Genomic DNA, 17,517 nt, shown 5'->3' on the forward strand with positions numbered 1-17,517 from the left:
CATTTTTTTTGATAACTGTGCTATTTTCTTTTTTATTTTTTCCGGTGATGAAGTTCATAAGTTTATCTGTATGACATGAGATAACTTATTTTTTTTTTTGAAAATAGAGATAACTTATCTCTTTTAATATGAGACTAATAAAATCCCTTTTTTATGCTATAGATATATCTTCTATAAATATATCTTTTATAAATATATCTTTTATAGAGTTCACATTTATTAAAAAAAGATTACACACAAAAATTGAAGGGTCACAAAAAAATAATTCTCCTATAATATAGAAAATATTTTTCCTTATTTTTACTGTATATTTGGTTATCCATTGCCACATGATAGAATTATCTGTACATATTTTTTAAATGATTTAGATAAATTTATCTTTTACACATATATAAAAATATATGAGATATTTTTTTCTCTTCGTACGACTCACATATGTTTTATAACGTGCATAAGAGATAAATTTATCTTTTACCTAATAAATATTAAACTCTTTTAAAATACACATATTTTATTGTCTAAACGGTTATATTAGGAATTGAAATAAAATTTGCTGGTACAATGGTGACTTTCATTATAACAATGGAAAATTGCAAAAGGCATAGTCCAAAGATCTCCTCGAGCCAAATTTTTATGCCATAATACAGTACAAGTTTTTTATATTTATCTCTTTTAATACATGTCAAATAAATGATGTTTTATGAAATTTCATTAAAAAGTATTAATAAAGAGACATATACATCACATGACATTAACAAGAAAAGATTTATATTTGGGTTTTATAATTCTCATATTGAACGAGAATAAAAATCTCATGTTATAGAGATAAAAATCACGTGATATCTATATGTTAGAAAAAATTATATGTAAGATCTGGTATCAGCACGAAAATCGAAAGTAAGAAAATTTCAATTCTCATACTAAATGATAATTATAAAACCCTTTATATTTACCAAAAAAATAAAAAAAATAAGAAGATTTATTTCTAAATTTTTACAGATATTTTAGGTCCATTTATTTTAGATTTTAGTACAATTAATTTTAAAATAATTGATGTTCAATTAAATAATTGTTAAAAATTGAGGTTAAAAAAATTACTTTGGATATCAAATGATACTTTGAAGTTGATTTTAGAGGAGCAATTTTAATTAGATGATAAAAAACGGGAATTAAGAACATAATAATAATTAAGAAACATAGGGAGAATTAGAGTGAAATGTTACACTTGATTATAAGAGATAAGTGTGTGGAGATTGACCAGTAAGGAGTAAGGTGGAAGATGGGTGTTTCTCATTTCGTGGTTCTATCATGTTGTTGTCCACGCTTCTCCCCTACGCTGTACACTATACACGCTACGCTCTCTTATCTCGTCGTTTTTCTTCCAACTCTGTCTTATGATTTTCATTAACAACTTTCAACAAACAGGTCGTGTGCTTCAACCCTCTTTCGTTCTCGCCTCAGAGACTCATGCATCCGGTGTTGTACTACTGTATCTGCTACTCCTTCTTCAGAGACTCCGACTCCGACTCCGACTCCAACCTCTGTCAAGTAATACACATTTTATTTGTCGTTCGTTGCTCATTTATTGTCGTTTATTCAAATACTTCTTTCCACAGGAAACGAGTAGTGTCAGGAGTTCAACCCACGGGTTCAATTCACCTCGGAAACTATTTTGGCGCCATCAAGAATTGGGTTGCCCTTCAGGTTTTGAACATTTTATTTTTTTAATTTTAATTTGGAATTTTGAGATGAGTTACTCTTTTTTACTATCATCGGTGTATTCAAGTTCTATGGATACTAAAACCTATAGAACTTGTTTAATTTTTGGTTTCTTATGAGTCACACGCAAAAAGCTTTGTTTAATGTGTCCAACTCAATATTTAATTTATCTCACTTGCCATCTCTCATATGCACATTCTCCTCTACAACTCAGTAGTATTGAGTGAATAGTTATGATAATATTCCCAGAACAATCTAATGGTGAGAACACAGCCATATTGTTCTTGAATACTCAATTTAAGCTGGGCTGTGGGGATTTCCAATTATGCACGCTCTTTATTTCCTACATCCCAGGTCACCATTTTTTTTTTAAAAAACCTTTCTAATATTATTGAGGTATAACATGACTTGGACAAAGGAGTACACTAGTACAGTTTACTTATATATTTGACCTAATTGGGTTCGGCTTCGGCATGAAATACGAGTTAATTGTCTTGATTCACAGATCCGCATTACTTTTTAAGACATGATATTGTTTTCATTTGGCAGAATGCATATGATACACTTTTCTTCATTGTGGACCTGCATGCGGTATGTCCATATTCCTCCTACTACCTAAACTCATGAAGCTCCCAAATGATGCTTTTATTTTTCTCTTTTTGTTGTTAGAATTACAGGTTTGAGCTCATATAATTAGATTTTTTTGGTGTTAATCATATGAAAAAGATAGAATCTTGAAATTCAGGATTTTCCGTTTATCTGCGCTGCTTCTGTTTCTGAGCTTTAGTCAGTTTGCTATTACCTCAAGTGCGGACTTGATATCGTACCATTTGCAGTTTCTGCAGCCAATGTACTTTGGCTTTTTAAATAGGTCAAATATTCAAGACCTCTTCTTGATGATGCTGAGCTGCCCAAGCAAATTCACGTATTTGCTTATAACTGAGGATAATGATTGAAATTTTTAGGATAATATGGGTTCAGCTTTTTCTTATAGTTTAGATGTTCATTTTTATTTAGCGTTTAGATTTCAACCGGAATCCTCGCAAATTATCTTTGTTGATAGTATAAATTGTGGCCAGACTTTTTTAGGTCAAAGATATTCAACCTATGAGGCATGGACACTGGAGATCACATGGACACAAACACTACAACACTGTCACCTCAGAAGCACGGACACACATTTTGTAAAAAAATTTGCTTGTCGGACACCGACATGCTCTGACACGTTCCGACACGCGGTCAACTCTCCGACACGTGGTCAACGCTCCGACACGTTTTTTTTTTTTAAGTCTTAATTTTATTTTATTAACTAAATATAAAAAAATAATTTATAAATCAATTTTTTTCTGTTATGAAATTATACCTGAAAAATTAACAAAATACGAAAAAATATTTTTATTTATATTTATGTTATGAAATTTGAATATTTGATTGGTTATATGACTTATTATGGACGGTTATATGTATTAAATATAAATTATATTATATATATTAAATTTTTTATTTAATATCAAAACGTGTCCTAACGTGTCGAAATATGACATTTTTAGAATTAACGTGTCGTCGTGTCGTGTCCCGTGTCGGTGCATCATAGACTGTCACAGCAAATTTTGAAGTGCCTCGTTAGGATTTGTAATTCCACTTCGTGTTTGATACCACTCCTCTTCTGAAGTGTTCATGCTTCGTGGCATACACCTTAAATTATGATCTGACTAAGTATATTGGTTTTTTTGAGAGGAATTTGAGGACTAATTTTATGCTTTTCATTGTACTTAATTACTAATTAAAGCCAGTTTCCCGTTTTCTTAATTTTGAATGAAACTGTCTCATTTCTCAGTCCTTCAGATTTTATCTTACAGATTACATTACCTTATGATGTACAACAATTGTCTAAGGCTATAAGGTCAACTGCAGCCATTTACCTGGCATGTGGAGTGAATCCTTCAAAGGTTCTTTGAAACTTTTGCTTGGAACTTTTTGGGAAATAGTATTTATGGTGGAAATGTCGGACTCATAACCACTGTGGATAAATGACATTCATTTGTGCATACAGGCTTCAGTTTTTGTACAGTCTCATGTTCGAGCACATGTAGAATTGATGTGGCTGCTAAGTTCCACAACACCAATTGGTTGGCTGAACAAAATGATACAGTTTAAAGAGAAATCTCGCAAGGCGGTGCGTTTGTAGCTGTATGAATTCCTAATTTTCAATTTTAATTTATTTCTTATTTTCCCTGTTTTATGAATCTAATTTGATGTGTTAAGTTTTATTTTTATTATTTATTGCCTCCTAATTCATTTCCTTCTCGGCGGTGGTCTTCCTGAAGTAAGATAGTTTAATTTGATTCTTGAATTAAACAATCTTTGGGAATAGGATTCAAATAGAAGATTTACTTTCGACTGACTTTTTCCTTTTATATTTTGAATTCTAAGTTGGTTGTGAAAGTGTTACTACTGCTGCGCATTTAATTTTAGGAACAGTTGGAAAATAAAAAAATTGTCATATATATGGCAGCAGTTTTTCATGAATAAGTACAAATAAAAATGGAAATAAGATTTTGTTTTTAATGTCAAGAACTTGAGTATAACCCACAGCCTTTTTGAGCTTTGATTGTGTTTCACTTCTCAGTACTGCCAGCTATTGATCTTTTGGTGGCTGCACTTTAAATAATGAAAAGCAAAAGTTTATATTCAGATGTTTAGGCATTGATAAATCGTAAAGCCTATTCTAAAATAATAACATTCAAGTTATTTATTTATTTATTTTACTTGCTGTCGGATTGTACTACGCAGCTTGTCTTTGGCCAATGTAGGTTTGCTAAACCTGGCCCTTTGTTTTTTCCTTAGTTCTCGTCATGCAGGCTTGTATATTTTCATGGATCCAAATAACTGATTCTTTTGGAATTGGATTTGTAGGGAGACGAGGAAGTTGGGGTTGCCCTTTTGACTTATCCTGTTCTGATGGCTTCTGATATACTTCTATACCAGGTGGTTTCTGACACTCTACCTTGTGGAAATTTTACAAGTCACAGTCTGTGTTTATATTTATCTTTTTCTGATGTATGATGTAGTAATGAAAGTTAAAATACCTAGTAAATATGCTAATGTTACTTATTTATGATTGTAGCTTTGCTTGATTAGTTTCTGCATCCTCAAATTTTTAGAAAGTTTTATTTAAAATGTATTCTGATGATAGATTATTTTTTCCTTGAATAAGAATAATTCTTATAAATTGCAGCATGCTTCTGCAGTCTGATTTTGTCCCTGTTGGCGAAGATCAAAAGCAGCATTTGGAGTTGACCCGTGACTTAGCTGACCGGGTTAATAATTTATATGGAGGAAGAAAGTGGAAGAAATTAGGCGGGTGAGGAATTGATTTTAAACTAGACATACAAACTATCCTAAAGATGGGGGTTGAAATATTTAGCTTCATTATTAGATTTTACATTAGGCTTGACCGTTTTTATTTTGTACATTTATGACAGCCGAGGTGGTGCTCTATTTAAGGCAAGTTATATTTCACTCATTAAAAAGAGCTAATAAATCATAATGCAGTGGAATTTTTTTATTTTTTTTTCTAACTGCACCTTTCGGGATATAGGTTCCAGAGCCACTTATACCTCCAGCTGGAGCCCGAATTATGTCCTTAACTGATGGCCTTTCCAAGGTTTTCTATTTTTTCCTCTCTTTTTCCCCCCTCTTATATGTGTATACGTTGTGCACACACACACTTTCTGTATCTAGTTCTGTAAATTGTAAAGAATATGTGCCAGTTCTTTTCTCTATTATTAATTCTTTAAAATTCAGCTGGTATGTCAGATATATCTGTTTTAGCATCAAATAAAGCAGTATGATAGTAACTAAAGGAGGTTGCCTGCTATCGATGGCATATTTTTTGGGAATTGAACTGCAGAACAATATTTGTTAATTTGAACATATAACTTTGTTCTGACATTTGTTCTGGGTTCAATTTTATAGATGTCAAAGTCTGCACCGTCTGATCAATCCAGAATCAATATTCTTGATTCTAAAGATGTAAGTTACTATATTCATTAAAAGAAAATCTTTTTTTTTTTTTTAATGTAGGCTTTACTGCATAGTGCATAATGTATAATTGTTTTCTGAACTGTTTACATTTAAAATATATATGGGAATTTCATGTGGCTTGTAATTGGTTGATGTTAGAGGCAGCAGGTGTGATCTGCATATGGTATATGAGCAAATTTTTATGTCATCATAGGCATTATCTTGTAAGCTGTAGCATTCAATTATGAAAAAGTTCTGAAATTCCTTTGATTTATCTATGATTTTTATTTCTGAACCACTGTATGAATCTGATTAAAAGTTGGTGGATATATATTATATTCCCATTATAATTTCTCATCTTGGTTTCAGTGGAGTTTTTTGAGATAATTTTATGACTCTGGGGAAAAAAATTAAAAGAAACTTCAGAGCCACTGCGGTGAATTATGGGGGATGCAAAGGTGATAGAGGGAAATAAAGCAGTTATTTATCTTTTAGGCAAGTTTTAAGATGCCTTTTATTTAGCATCTATATGTTGGGAAGTGTTAGGGATGAGACTCAAGGTGTTCGGGGGGAAGTATGTAGAGTTTATACCAAAATGATCAGGGAATTAGGATCACAGTTATTCAGTTAGAATGACAGCTAAGCAGTTAGTTGGATAAATTATAGAATTTGTATAAGGGGAGCATCTTTTGAAATAATCTGTGATGGAGCGCATTGATCAGTTATAAAAGGGGACATTCCTTGGAGATCACCCTTCCTGATTCTTGATACTCAATAATAGAGAATAGCTTTATTTCTCTATCTCTCTCTCTTTTTTTTCTGTTCTCTCATATCTGCATTTTTTGGTACTCTAGTCTCCCTAAGTTCCTATTAGGAAGGTATATCTTTGAGGTAATATGCTGGCTATGATAATTGGGGTAGTTGTGCTTGGCTCAGTGGAGATGTGGTTTTTGCTACACAGATTATTGGTTTCTGAGGATACCCTAATGATTTTATTCCTATTTATTTTTACTTTACGTAATATTTGGTTTGCTCCTTTATCTTTTTTTTTAGGATATCTTATCCTCTTGCTTTTAATTTCTTCCTTACTCATCAATAATTTTTGTTATAAAAAATGAAAAAGAAAATAATTATGGAACAAATTTATCATGTCCTGTCTGATGCAATAGATATGAATGTGAGATTACACTTTGGTTGTGTTTCAAAGTTTTGTAGAGCAGGACAATGATTGATAGTTTGTCTATTATATTGTCTTTCCATTATTTTTCAAGGTCTAACAGCATAAATCGAATGTGCATTCTTTGAAGAAAGTTGAACGGCTACTCTGCTAGTCTGCATAGTAAATTGATCTTGTTAACATTTACTTCTATTTGGCACGCAGATGTAGGTTGGGAAGAATTTAGAGAGGTTTAGTTTCATATCTTTTAAATAAAGAGAACAAAGTGTCAATATCAAGGAGAAATGTATTACAAATACAGAGGGTGGTCTTATTCATGAAAATAAAATAAAATGAAATAAAATTGCAAATGGTCTTTTTTATAAGAAATTAACTTAGTTTCCTATTGGATTAGATGTATGGTATCGTGGCAGTCTTAGGATCAAGTTTACTTGTTTGTGATCAGGCGTTGCAGACTCGACCCCATCGCGGTGATTATGTGGACTTAATTTCCAATGCTTCTGCTGTAAACCATATTGAATGAATTATTCTTTGCAACTTGCGTATTACTATATGACTGAAATTGACTATTAATAGAAGTTTGCTATTTGTCCTGTAGATGTTAATTCTCCCCTGCTTTCTCATCTGAGTTTGTTTATTTGTTTTGTAGCTTATAGCAAACAAGATCAAACGTTGCAAAACTGATTCATTTCCGGGGTTAGTATTGTTATTTCCCACTTGTAATATTATTGTATGATGATCCTGGACCTTGGAGGTTTTGTCTGTAGATGCTTTCTTTTTTCTTCATTTACTTGTATTTTACAAACGTTTCTGAATCTTTTATTTGTAAGTTCTCAAATTACTTGTGCACTCTGTGGCGAATCTTACAGCTTGGAATTTGACAATTCTGAGAGGCCTGAATGTAACAATCTTCTTTCCATATACCAGCTCATTTCAGGAAAGACGAAAGAGGTCAGAAATCCATTATATTTTTTTGTCCTTTTACTTATTTCAGATGTAAATATCTTCTTAGTGGTTCTGGAATCTGCCTAATTAAATTAAGTATTTTTAATGATTTCCATGTCTAATTTTAACTTTCTTTATGGTTTTCCTTTTGTGTGTGTAATGTTATAAACTGTCCGCTTCTGGTCTTTTAAAGATAAAAAATAAATTGGCCTAAAAGGAAAGAACATTTAGTTATTGCTACTGTTATTTTCCTTTCCATTAAATATATATGTAAATTCCGTTGGTATTTATTTTAGTTGGAAATAGAGATACTCTAAGCATTCCATTAGTTATATGTCAACTTTCGAACAAAAATACTTGCATGCAGCAAAAACCCTGGGTTCAGTGAGGAAAAGGCATTAAAAGGGGACAAATTTTAGTAGATTGTGCTGCTATAGCTGGCTGGGATCAAACAATGCCATTGTCCTCTATCAAAATCCAAAATTTTGGAAAGGCCATTAGATCAAGGTCTTTTTTGATGGTTTATCTTAAGAGTTTCTTTCTATAACTAACAAATATAGGCATTGGGATTGGGAGGATGTCCCGTGTAGTCTTTGTAAATTGTTTTAAAAAGCTAGAGTTGTTAGGTTAATGGGTCTTTGCAAAGTTTACTAAGATGGTCTGATATATGCTTCAAGAATATGTTGTCTGTTTCTAAGTCATGATCAAGAATTAGTCTTTCTCAAATTATGGCATTCACATTAATATCTTTTAAACTTCCTCAACATATTGCTGCCAATTGAGAAGAATCCATGGGCATTAATTTGTAAAGGCAAAAGTCAGGTGGCGAGATGAGATATTGAAGTTTTATGTGTACGGAGGGAGATCCTGTTTAAAATTTAAAATGAAATATTTATTTAAAATGTTTCCCAATCATGCAGGATTGCTTGACTTTCAAACTCTGCAGAGATTTTATTTGATACCCATTTTTATTTACAGGAAGTTGTGCAGGAATGCCAAAACATGAATTGGGGCACGTTCAAGGTTCTTTTAACAGATGCCTTGATTGATCACTTGCATCCCATTCAGGTTTCACCTCTTAAATGTTACCTTTGTTAAGATTTTATGGCTCCGCAATAATGATTGTTTAATCTGTACCAATTTACATTCTCATCCTTTATTCATTTACCGGTGGAATCCATCTTATTTCTTTGTCTTCTCAAGGGATAATTTTTGACAGAAGTGTGCAACAACTTAGCCCCATTTAGTCTTTATTAGTTAGTCAGCATTTCTAATCACTAAGTTGACATATTGTGTGTTTGGATAAATAGGGTTTAATTACTTTTGAAAAGAATTAATTTTGAAAGCATGGGTTTTATGTTTGGATTTGATTCTATGAAAATAAGTATTGTTTGGATAGTTTTATATAAAATTACCAAAAGAAATAATGTTATTCTGTAATATTATTTGATTATAAGAAACGGGGGTATTAATGTAAACTAGTCCCAAACGGCTGAGCCTACAAAATGGGATTTCAGCAGAAGCAACAAACTTTAAACTGCTGGAATGTGTTTGCAACACACAAGGAACACCGACACAATTTTCATTTTTTCTGCCCAAACAATCAACTAGCTGTTAGAAATCTAGAAATACAATAATTTGTAGTTCGGAATTACGTTTGAAACTGTTATTCAAGCACAATCCTCGTGTTGTAAGAAAAAGTTAGTGCATAACTCATTTTTTATAACTTCTTTTCTTGGGGGGGAGACTAGGAATCAGAACAACTTGTCCTTGTTTGGATCGAGTTGCTTTCTTCTATAAATTCCAAGTTTTGTTTCTTTTATTCATTTATTATGTGTTAAAAGCCTATGCTTGAGTTTTAGTAGGCCATCAGTTTATGTTGTGACTCTATAAACACTTCTTTTGTAGCTTATAGGCATGCATGTTTGCTGAGAGATGAAATACCTTCTCCCTTTGACCTATCTGAGTCCACTACTCCACTGAAAGTCTTCGGTGCTAAGTACTTGCTAACAAAAACTTAAAACCATAGGACTGCATAAATTTTTGTTAGTGGAATAATTAAATTTTAACTCTTACTCAAAATAAAACTCTATAAATTTCCGTTTTAGATTAATTTATCATTTCACTCTAGTTATTCGTTGCTTTTCCAACCATTCATTTAGTCTTTAACTTTGGATTTACATGGTTTCTAACAATCTAAAATTTGATTTTTAAACTGACTGGACAATTCTTTACTACCTAACCACATTTTTAATTAATTGTCAAAAGAAATGGTTTTATTAACCTCTTACTAGGTTGAACATGTCAAGTGGGTCAAATAGGTTTGAGTGGATGGAATACATCCTATTTACGGGGTTGATCAGCCCTAAAAGGGACCTAGACACTGATACAACTAGGTTTGCGGACTTAACTTGGCTGGGTTGCTTGCTGATGTAATTGGGTCCAGTTCATAGTAATGAAATCTGACTGTATTAAGTTAGTAGTCATAGTGGATATTTCTCCTTGAAATTTGTTGATCTTGGGGTGAATTTTGGCGTATGCATTTGCATAGGGGCATGCGCAGGTTTGTGATTAGTTATTTTTAACCATTGCTGAATATTGTCATTCGGTCATGCACTGAGTCTAATGTTCATGTTGTCAAGAATTTATCCTCTGAGGCCTTCTGCTTCGCTCTATTATGTAGTTCCCTGTGCTCTTTATTATTGCTTTGCTGACAAAATTGTTTCCCTTAGAAAACAGTTTGCCCCCTATGTTTTCCTTAGTGAGAATGGGGTCCATGTTGTCATTCCATTGTTTTTTCTAACTTTGGCAGGTTCGCTATGAGGAGATCATGTCTGATTCAGGTTATTTAGATGAAGTTTTGGCTGAAGGTGCTAGAAATGCAGCAGATATAGCGGATGCTACACTTCATAATGTTTACCAAGCAATGGGATTTTTGAGGAGATAGTGATAATTGATGCTAAGCAAAAGTATACTATAAGATTGGTGGGACAGCAACTTAAAGGCTACCTTTTGGATGATTTATTATTGCCCTATAAATTTTGGAGTAATCTTATGGGGCTATACTCGACAACTACAATTGGAATGATTCTTTGATGCAAAGCCTAAAGGTCCCATAAGTTCTTGATGCAATGGTCATTATATATCCTTTATACTTCTCAATAAATTTGGTTGTGGCATTCATTTTATTTTATTTTCAATCTCATCTCCTTCATTATTTATTTGTTCTGTTTGATGAATTCAAATTGGGAAATGATTTCCATTGTATTTGATGGAGACACACTCGACCAAGTCATCTTAATTCTGTCTCCACTAAGTCCTTGTGATGGTGACACAGCCAATTTATTTTTAGCTCATCAATTGGATCTTCATTAGTAATTTTCGTCATTTTGTTAATCTTCTGGAATGTCTTGCTTCACACGGGCTTTTTCCCCCCAAGCAAATGAATTGGACAGCCTCTTGTTTTTCAATTTATCTCTGGCCAGATGATACTGACAATAGAAATATTCTTAATCAAGCAATGATATGCGAAAGCTCACAGCCATTATTGGGCTGACCAGAGCTATATGCAAGCATGTCTTTATTAAGATGCTCGAAGTAACATTTAATCAAGGGTTTATGACGCCATTGTGGCATTCTTATCAACATCGAATACCACTGCAAAGGAGAATATTAAAACCTCCAATCAGATATATATAGCATGTTTATTTCCCATCCAGAAGTATTTTGACACGCCACAGAATCAGTTCCACGAATAATGTGAATGTGATAGGGCATCTGCAGAAACCATTAGAGAGAAACATAGATTAACGTCAATGTGAATGTGCTTTCCTTCTCTTTTTCTTTGAAGGGCAGCAAAAGAATAAACAGTGTCTTTTCATTCACTTCTTTAAACTGTAAGCTGACTTGTGTAGGTGGGGATGATTCGAAAAGAGAGATGTCAGGGTCCACCATTGGCTTATTTAAAGTAAGATTCTCATTAGCAACTAAAAAATTTGATGCAATGTCTATACTATTTCTGTGCTTGTATGGTGATGGATATATTGTGCCTGGAGAGGTCAATATGTCTGTGATTCATGTATATGACATAAATTGTTATGAAAAAAGTAATAGAAGAATGTGTAATAAGTAATAACATTTGATGTGCAAATAGTCGCAGAATTCATAGCTTATTTTCAAATTGAAATTAATAGAACATCGTGATTGATGATTGTTTCAGTGTCGTCTTTTGGATTTATGGTGATAGATATTTAATTGTATTTGAATTATTCAGCTTGTTTTCCTCTCTCTCACTAAATCTTTTCTAGAAATAAAACAGAGCCAGGTGCTCTCCATCTTTGAAAAAAAGCAGGCCATAAAGTTTTATTGCGTTTATTCGTGTGTCTTTATATTCTGAAGATAAACAATGTCTTTTATTGAAAGTCATCCCAGGGGTCGTGTGTTTTGTGTGTGTGTGTGTGCGTGTTTTTTAACAAAAGGTTTTTTTTGAATTCAAAATTTTATAATAATTAAAAGAGTTTTTTTGGAAAAAAAAAATCTCAAAAAAGTAATAAAATTACTTTTCACATAATTTAATTATTTTTTTAAATCATATCATGAAATTTCTTTTTTCAAAAGTTATACAAACCCACTGAAAAAGAGATTGAATTCACTAAAAAGGTTAAGTCGATATTTTACTAATTGCTGTTCTTGCAAATAGAATTCATTGGAATTTTTTATGGGAGGATCATATATGACAAATTATTTGAAAAGAAGATCAAATATATAAATTCAACAAGATTGGGTGCATGGGTGAGCAAATTATATTTTCAAAGAGATGTTCAAAATATAAATAGTTTTAAAATAATACCTCTGAAAATACGGTAATTAAAAATAAAATAAATACGTCAAAACTATTTGCCTTAAGTATCACAACTTTTTTTTTAAAAAAAAATAGCTTTCTTTGCATACCATGGGATTGCGTGAAACTTAATGAGGTAACTCAAATTCATAAATTAGGTATTTTCTGTATTAATGAACTTTTAATCTATGAAATTATGTTAAACTCACTCCGAAGCAAAAATGAAAACGCTATAGTATGTTTGATATATAAGATAGGAAAATAATTTTCTTATGGTGTAGAAAAATGGTTATATCATGTTGTAGAAATAAAATTACAAGTGAGACTCACATATAAGAGGAGAGAGAAAAAAGAGGGACCCACATATAAGAGGAGAGAAAAAAAGAGAGGTGGGACCCACCCCTCTTTTATGTATGTAGGAAAATTGTTTATCTCATGCAAAATAAGATAAGTATAATCCTATAAAATAACAAAAAAAAAGTGAAAATGTACTCGTCGTTATCTCTATTCTACTCAATAGGCAGGTAAAAATGTAGTGGACGCTTTTCCATCCTTTTGTTTATAAATTCTTGCTTTACTTTCATTTTTACCAAATGAATTGATGAATTAGAATATTTCATTTTATATTCTATACAACTAATTCAGAATTTTTCTTTTATTGCTCTATTTTCACTTTCATGTTATTCTCTACTTTCCTGATTTTTACATCTCACAATCACATGAAATTATTAAATATACAAGTTTGGTACATTACTTTCATGGTACATACTAATAAAAAAGGTGATTCACTTATTAAAGATTATATTTCAGAGCAGATTATATTTATAAATTTATTTATTTACAAACTTTTACAAACTACACTATCGTCAGAGAATATTAGTTTTACTATGTTCTCTCAAGAGAAGATAATGTAATTTGTAAAAATTTATCAAAAAAGTTTGTAAACAGATCATTCTCCTATATTTCAGATAAATAATGATTACTCTATCGACAATCATAGCCTTGGTAATGAGCTACTGACATGTACTCATAATTTTTATTTTTGGTCGACGGCACGATAAATGATTTTTTTTCCTTCTACTAAGGATTAAGGTGGCCTTATTTGCAGTGACGGACCCAGAAAAATTTCTTTAAGTCTGCACATTTAGTGGCGGGGTTCGGGGTAACATTCATGAATTTTTTTTTTGTAAAGAAAATCCTCCAAAACAAATATGAGAATATACTCCAGTACATTCATATATCATCATTTTATAGTATAGTGATGAATAAAAAAGTCAACACTACCTATACAGAAGGCAAGCAAAATCACAGTGAAGACCTCGTCTCTAGATATTAACTTATTTGAGAATGTCAGACTTGCAATCAATCCTCTCTTTTTATAAAAATGAAAAAGGAAACAAATGTGAAGATAGCATGGGAATGGATACGTGACATGGGAGGAAGAATAAGTTTTTTCTATAATCAATTTGCATTGCTACGTTATTTTAATCATTTCCGTATGTTGTTACGTTGCTAATTAATATAAGAATAAATATCATTTTTGGTTCCTAAAAAAACTTCGGTCCCCACTTTAGTCCATTATAAAAAAAAATTAGTCACCTGGTTCCTATGAAATTCAAAGTGGACCCATTTTGGTCTTTTTGAGGGATTAATGTAGGTATTTTTGGAATTTGTGAGGGACCACGATTTTAACTAAATTGATCCACTTTAAATTTTTTAGGGACCTCAAACCTAATTTTTTTTGTAACGGACTAAAATGTGGACCATAGTATTTTTTTAGGGACTTAAAAGGATATTTACTATATTGAACCAGGAGACAAATAAGGATCTGCAACAAAGAAAAAAAAAAAGAAAAATTAAAATCAAAAATTTAATATCCGCACTCTCGAACATATGCCCACGTTGGTTCGCCGGTGCTTATTTGGATATAAAGGAGAATGGGAAATGGAGAACTCTCGTGATATCACCACATGACGAAAAAACTTTATAAAAAAAAGGAAATGATTCAGTCATTTAAATCTTTTATCATATCACATAAGATAACATCTTTCATGTCATAAATACAATAAATAATGAAGTCCACCACTTATTAAAAAAAGAGAAATAAATAAAAAATACAGATTTCAATGTCTCACAATATGAGAAAGTTATCTCCTATTGCATGAAAAAATAATTTTCCTTAAACCAAAGTAACTTAATATAAAGGGTTCGTTTTTCTACCGTCAATGTAGATGTAGGTCTTTTTTGAATTTGTGAGGGACCACGATTTTAACTAAATTGATCCACTTTGAATTTTATAGGGACCTCAAAACTATTTTTTTTTTGTAAGGAACTAAAATGGGGACCGTATTTTTTTTAGGGACTTAAAAGGATATTTACTCTTGCTATAAATATTGAACCAAGAGACAAATAAGGATCTGCAACAAAGAAAAAAAAAACTAAAATCAAAAATTTAATGTCCGCACTTGCGGACATATGCCCACACGTGGATCCGCCAGTGCTTATTTGGATATAAAGGAGAATGAGAAATGGGGAACTCTCACCACATGACGAAAACACTTTATAAAAAAAAGGAAAATGATTCGGTCATTTAAATCTTGGGTTTGGTGTTTGTCATTTTAAATGATATAAGTTATGTCATTTTAGGAGAGAGATAGACACAGAAAAACGGAAATCATGGGAGAGAGAAAGTGAGTGATTTTTTTAATTTAAAATCCAAATTTTCTGTGTCTATATCTCTCTTAAAATGACATAACTTTCTGTCATTTAAAATGACAAACATTTTTCTCTTAAATCTTTTATCATATCACATAAGGTAACATCTTTCATGTCATAGATACAATAAATAATGAAGTCCACCACTTATTAAAAAAAGAAAAAATAAATAAAAATACGGATTTCAATGTCTCACAATATGAGAAAGTTATCTCCTGTATGAAAAAATAATTTTCCTTAAACCAAAGTAACTTAATATAAAGGGTTCGCTTTTTCAACAGTCAATGTAGATAACTTATCTACATTAAGCTCAAAACGACGTCGTTTTGAGCCGAAAATCAAGGTATTTTTGTAATTATAATTAATTTCAGGGTTATAATAGTCTTTTTCATTATAATTTTTTAATTTTTCAACTCAAAACGACATCGTTTTAGCAATGAATGTAGATAATTTATCTACATTCACTTTAGAAACATTAAACCCTAATATAAATCTTTAAATAGTTTATTACTGCTCTACTGCGACTTTGATTTTAACCCAAAAAAAACATGGATGCAAATTTTCAATATTATTATTATTATTGTAGTTGAAGGGGTAAATTGGTTTATAATTGATAAATTATATTCTTTGCAGATACGTTGACTTGAAACTGAATACTTTTTCCGCTATAATAGTAATAATGATAATAATAACACAACAACAATTAACATGAGTATTTTATATTATAATTTAATTTGAGTTTTGCAATCTTTTACCTCTTAAAGCATTATCTTAATAATTTTCCTACTATTTGATAGAGAAAGTACTAAATAAAAAAATGAATATACTTAATGTCCTGAAAACATAAAAAATATTTAATATTTTCTTTATTTATTAATTAGAAAAATCATTAAGATCAGTTATGAAATTCAGAATTACATTTAATTTTGATATACTGTCACTGTATAAAAAGAAAAAGTTTACATTTACATCTAATGATGTGTTATTACAATTGTTAATATAGTCAAATTTAGTAAACTATATGTCAATACAAATACAAAATTGAATGATTTTATACTGACAATGCATCAAAATTAAAAGCTTACATTACATTTCATTGTTAAAGTCGTTAAAAAAATGTTTTTTTATGGAAAAGTATTTCTCCTATAGATAAAGTTATCTCCAGTGAGCTCAAAACGATATCGTTTTGGAGTTATAAAATTAAAAAATTAAAATAATAAAAACTGATATATAACCCTGTAATATATTAGAATTACAAAAACACTTCTGGGGCTTAGCCCCTCTTTATTTACAAAAAAAAAAAAAGAATTATAAAAATACCTTAATTTCCGTTCCAAAATGACATCGTTTTGAACTCACCAGACATAACTTATTTCCATTGATCGGAGAAATCCTTTATTGTTTTTATATATATAAAAATGTTTTGAATCAATGTCTCTCTGGTCATCATACTTCAATGCTAATCTCACATCCCATCAATCTTATATATCTAAAACAAAAGTTCTAATTTCAATAGAAATTTGGGTTTTTGATGTCCTATACTAATTGCATATTTTTGTTAACAGAAAAAGGGTTCAATTTTCATTTATCCTATTTGGATGATGCTTCAAAAACACAACTTTGGCAGATATTTGAGACTTCAGTGGATCTGATTTATTTAAAATGTGGGGACTATTTTAGAAAGAAAAGTACTACAACATAGGGTATGGTTCAAACTATTAAATGATAATATGTTCGTTGAGTAATAAAGGGGGCAAATTCTGATACAAAAGGTTTCTTAAACTTGCGATAACAAATGTAAGGAACCGTTTGGTACGTGGCTTTTTCTAGGATTTCCGGATATTATCGTAAACTGAATGTAAAAATCATATTTTTGAAAATTGAGATTCCCGGAAAAAAAAAATTTCTCATCTACCAAACACCCCGTAAGAGTCGATTGTATACAACAATCTAGCTTTATTCTTGCATTTTTGTAAAGAAATTATTTCTCAAACTCATAATTTTTCAATCATAAAGTGCAATCTTTTTGTTACTCCAAGATTCGCCCTAGAATTCGTTGAGTAATATTCCTTTTAATTGCATCTTAAACTTTAGA

At 31.1% G+C, this 17,517-nt stretch overlaps 1 protein-coding gene across 3 annotated transcripts; it reads left to right on the forward strand.

Moving 5' to 3' along the window:
* Window positions 1-1,241: 1,241 nt before the first annotated feature.
* On the forward strand, window positions 1,242-11,267 carry LOC133312418 (tryptophan--tRNA ligase, chloroplastic/mitochondrial). 3 transcript variants are annotated; one of them, XM_061513601.1, is made up of 15 exons: window positions 1,242-1,338; window positions 1,426-1,548; window positions 1,617-1,704; window positions 2,269-2,310; window positions 3,579-3,668; window positions 3,773-3,895; window positions 4,636-4,707; window positions 4,971-5,083; window positions 5,205-5,226; window positions 5,321-5,386; window positions 5,698-5,754; window positions 7,572-7,618; window positions 7,792-7,873; window positions 8,846-8,935; window positions 10,680-11,265. In XM_061513601.1, exons 1-15 carry the CDS (start codon window positions 1,280-1,282, stop codon window positions 10,812-10,814), a joined length of 1,209 nt encoding a protein of 402 aa, XP_061369585.1. In that variant the 5' UTR covers window positions 1,242-1,279; the 3' UTR covers window positions 10,815-11,265. The 3 variants fall into 3 exon arrangements, with proteins under 3 accessions (XP_061369585.1, XP_061369587.1, XP_061369586.1); XM_061513603.1 differs by lacking the exon at window positions 5,698-5,754 and having other exon boundaries at window positions 10,680-11,267; XM_061513602.1 differs by lacking the exon at window positions 2,269-2,310 and having other exon boundaries at window positions 10,680-11,266.
* Window positions 11,268-17,517: the final 6,250 nt, after the last annotated feature.

This window comes from Gastrolobium bilobum, unplaced genomic scaffold, assembly GCF_033153095.1.
Source record: "Gastrolobium bilobum isolate Gb01-03AN ecotype WA unplaced genomic scaffold, APGP_CSIRO_Gbil_v1 utg3492, whole genome shotgun sequence".
Lineage (NCBI taxonomy): Eukaryota > Viridiplantae > Streptophyta > Magnoliopsida > Fabales > Fabaceae > Gastrolobium > Gastrolobium bilobum.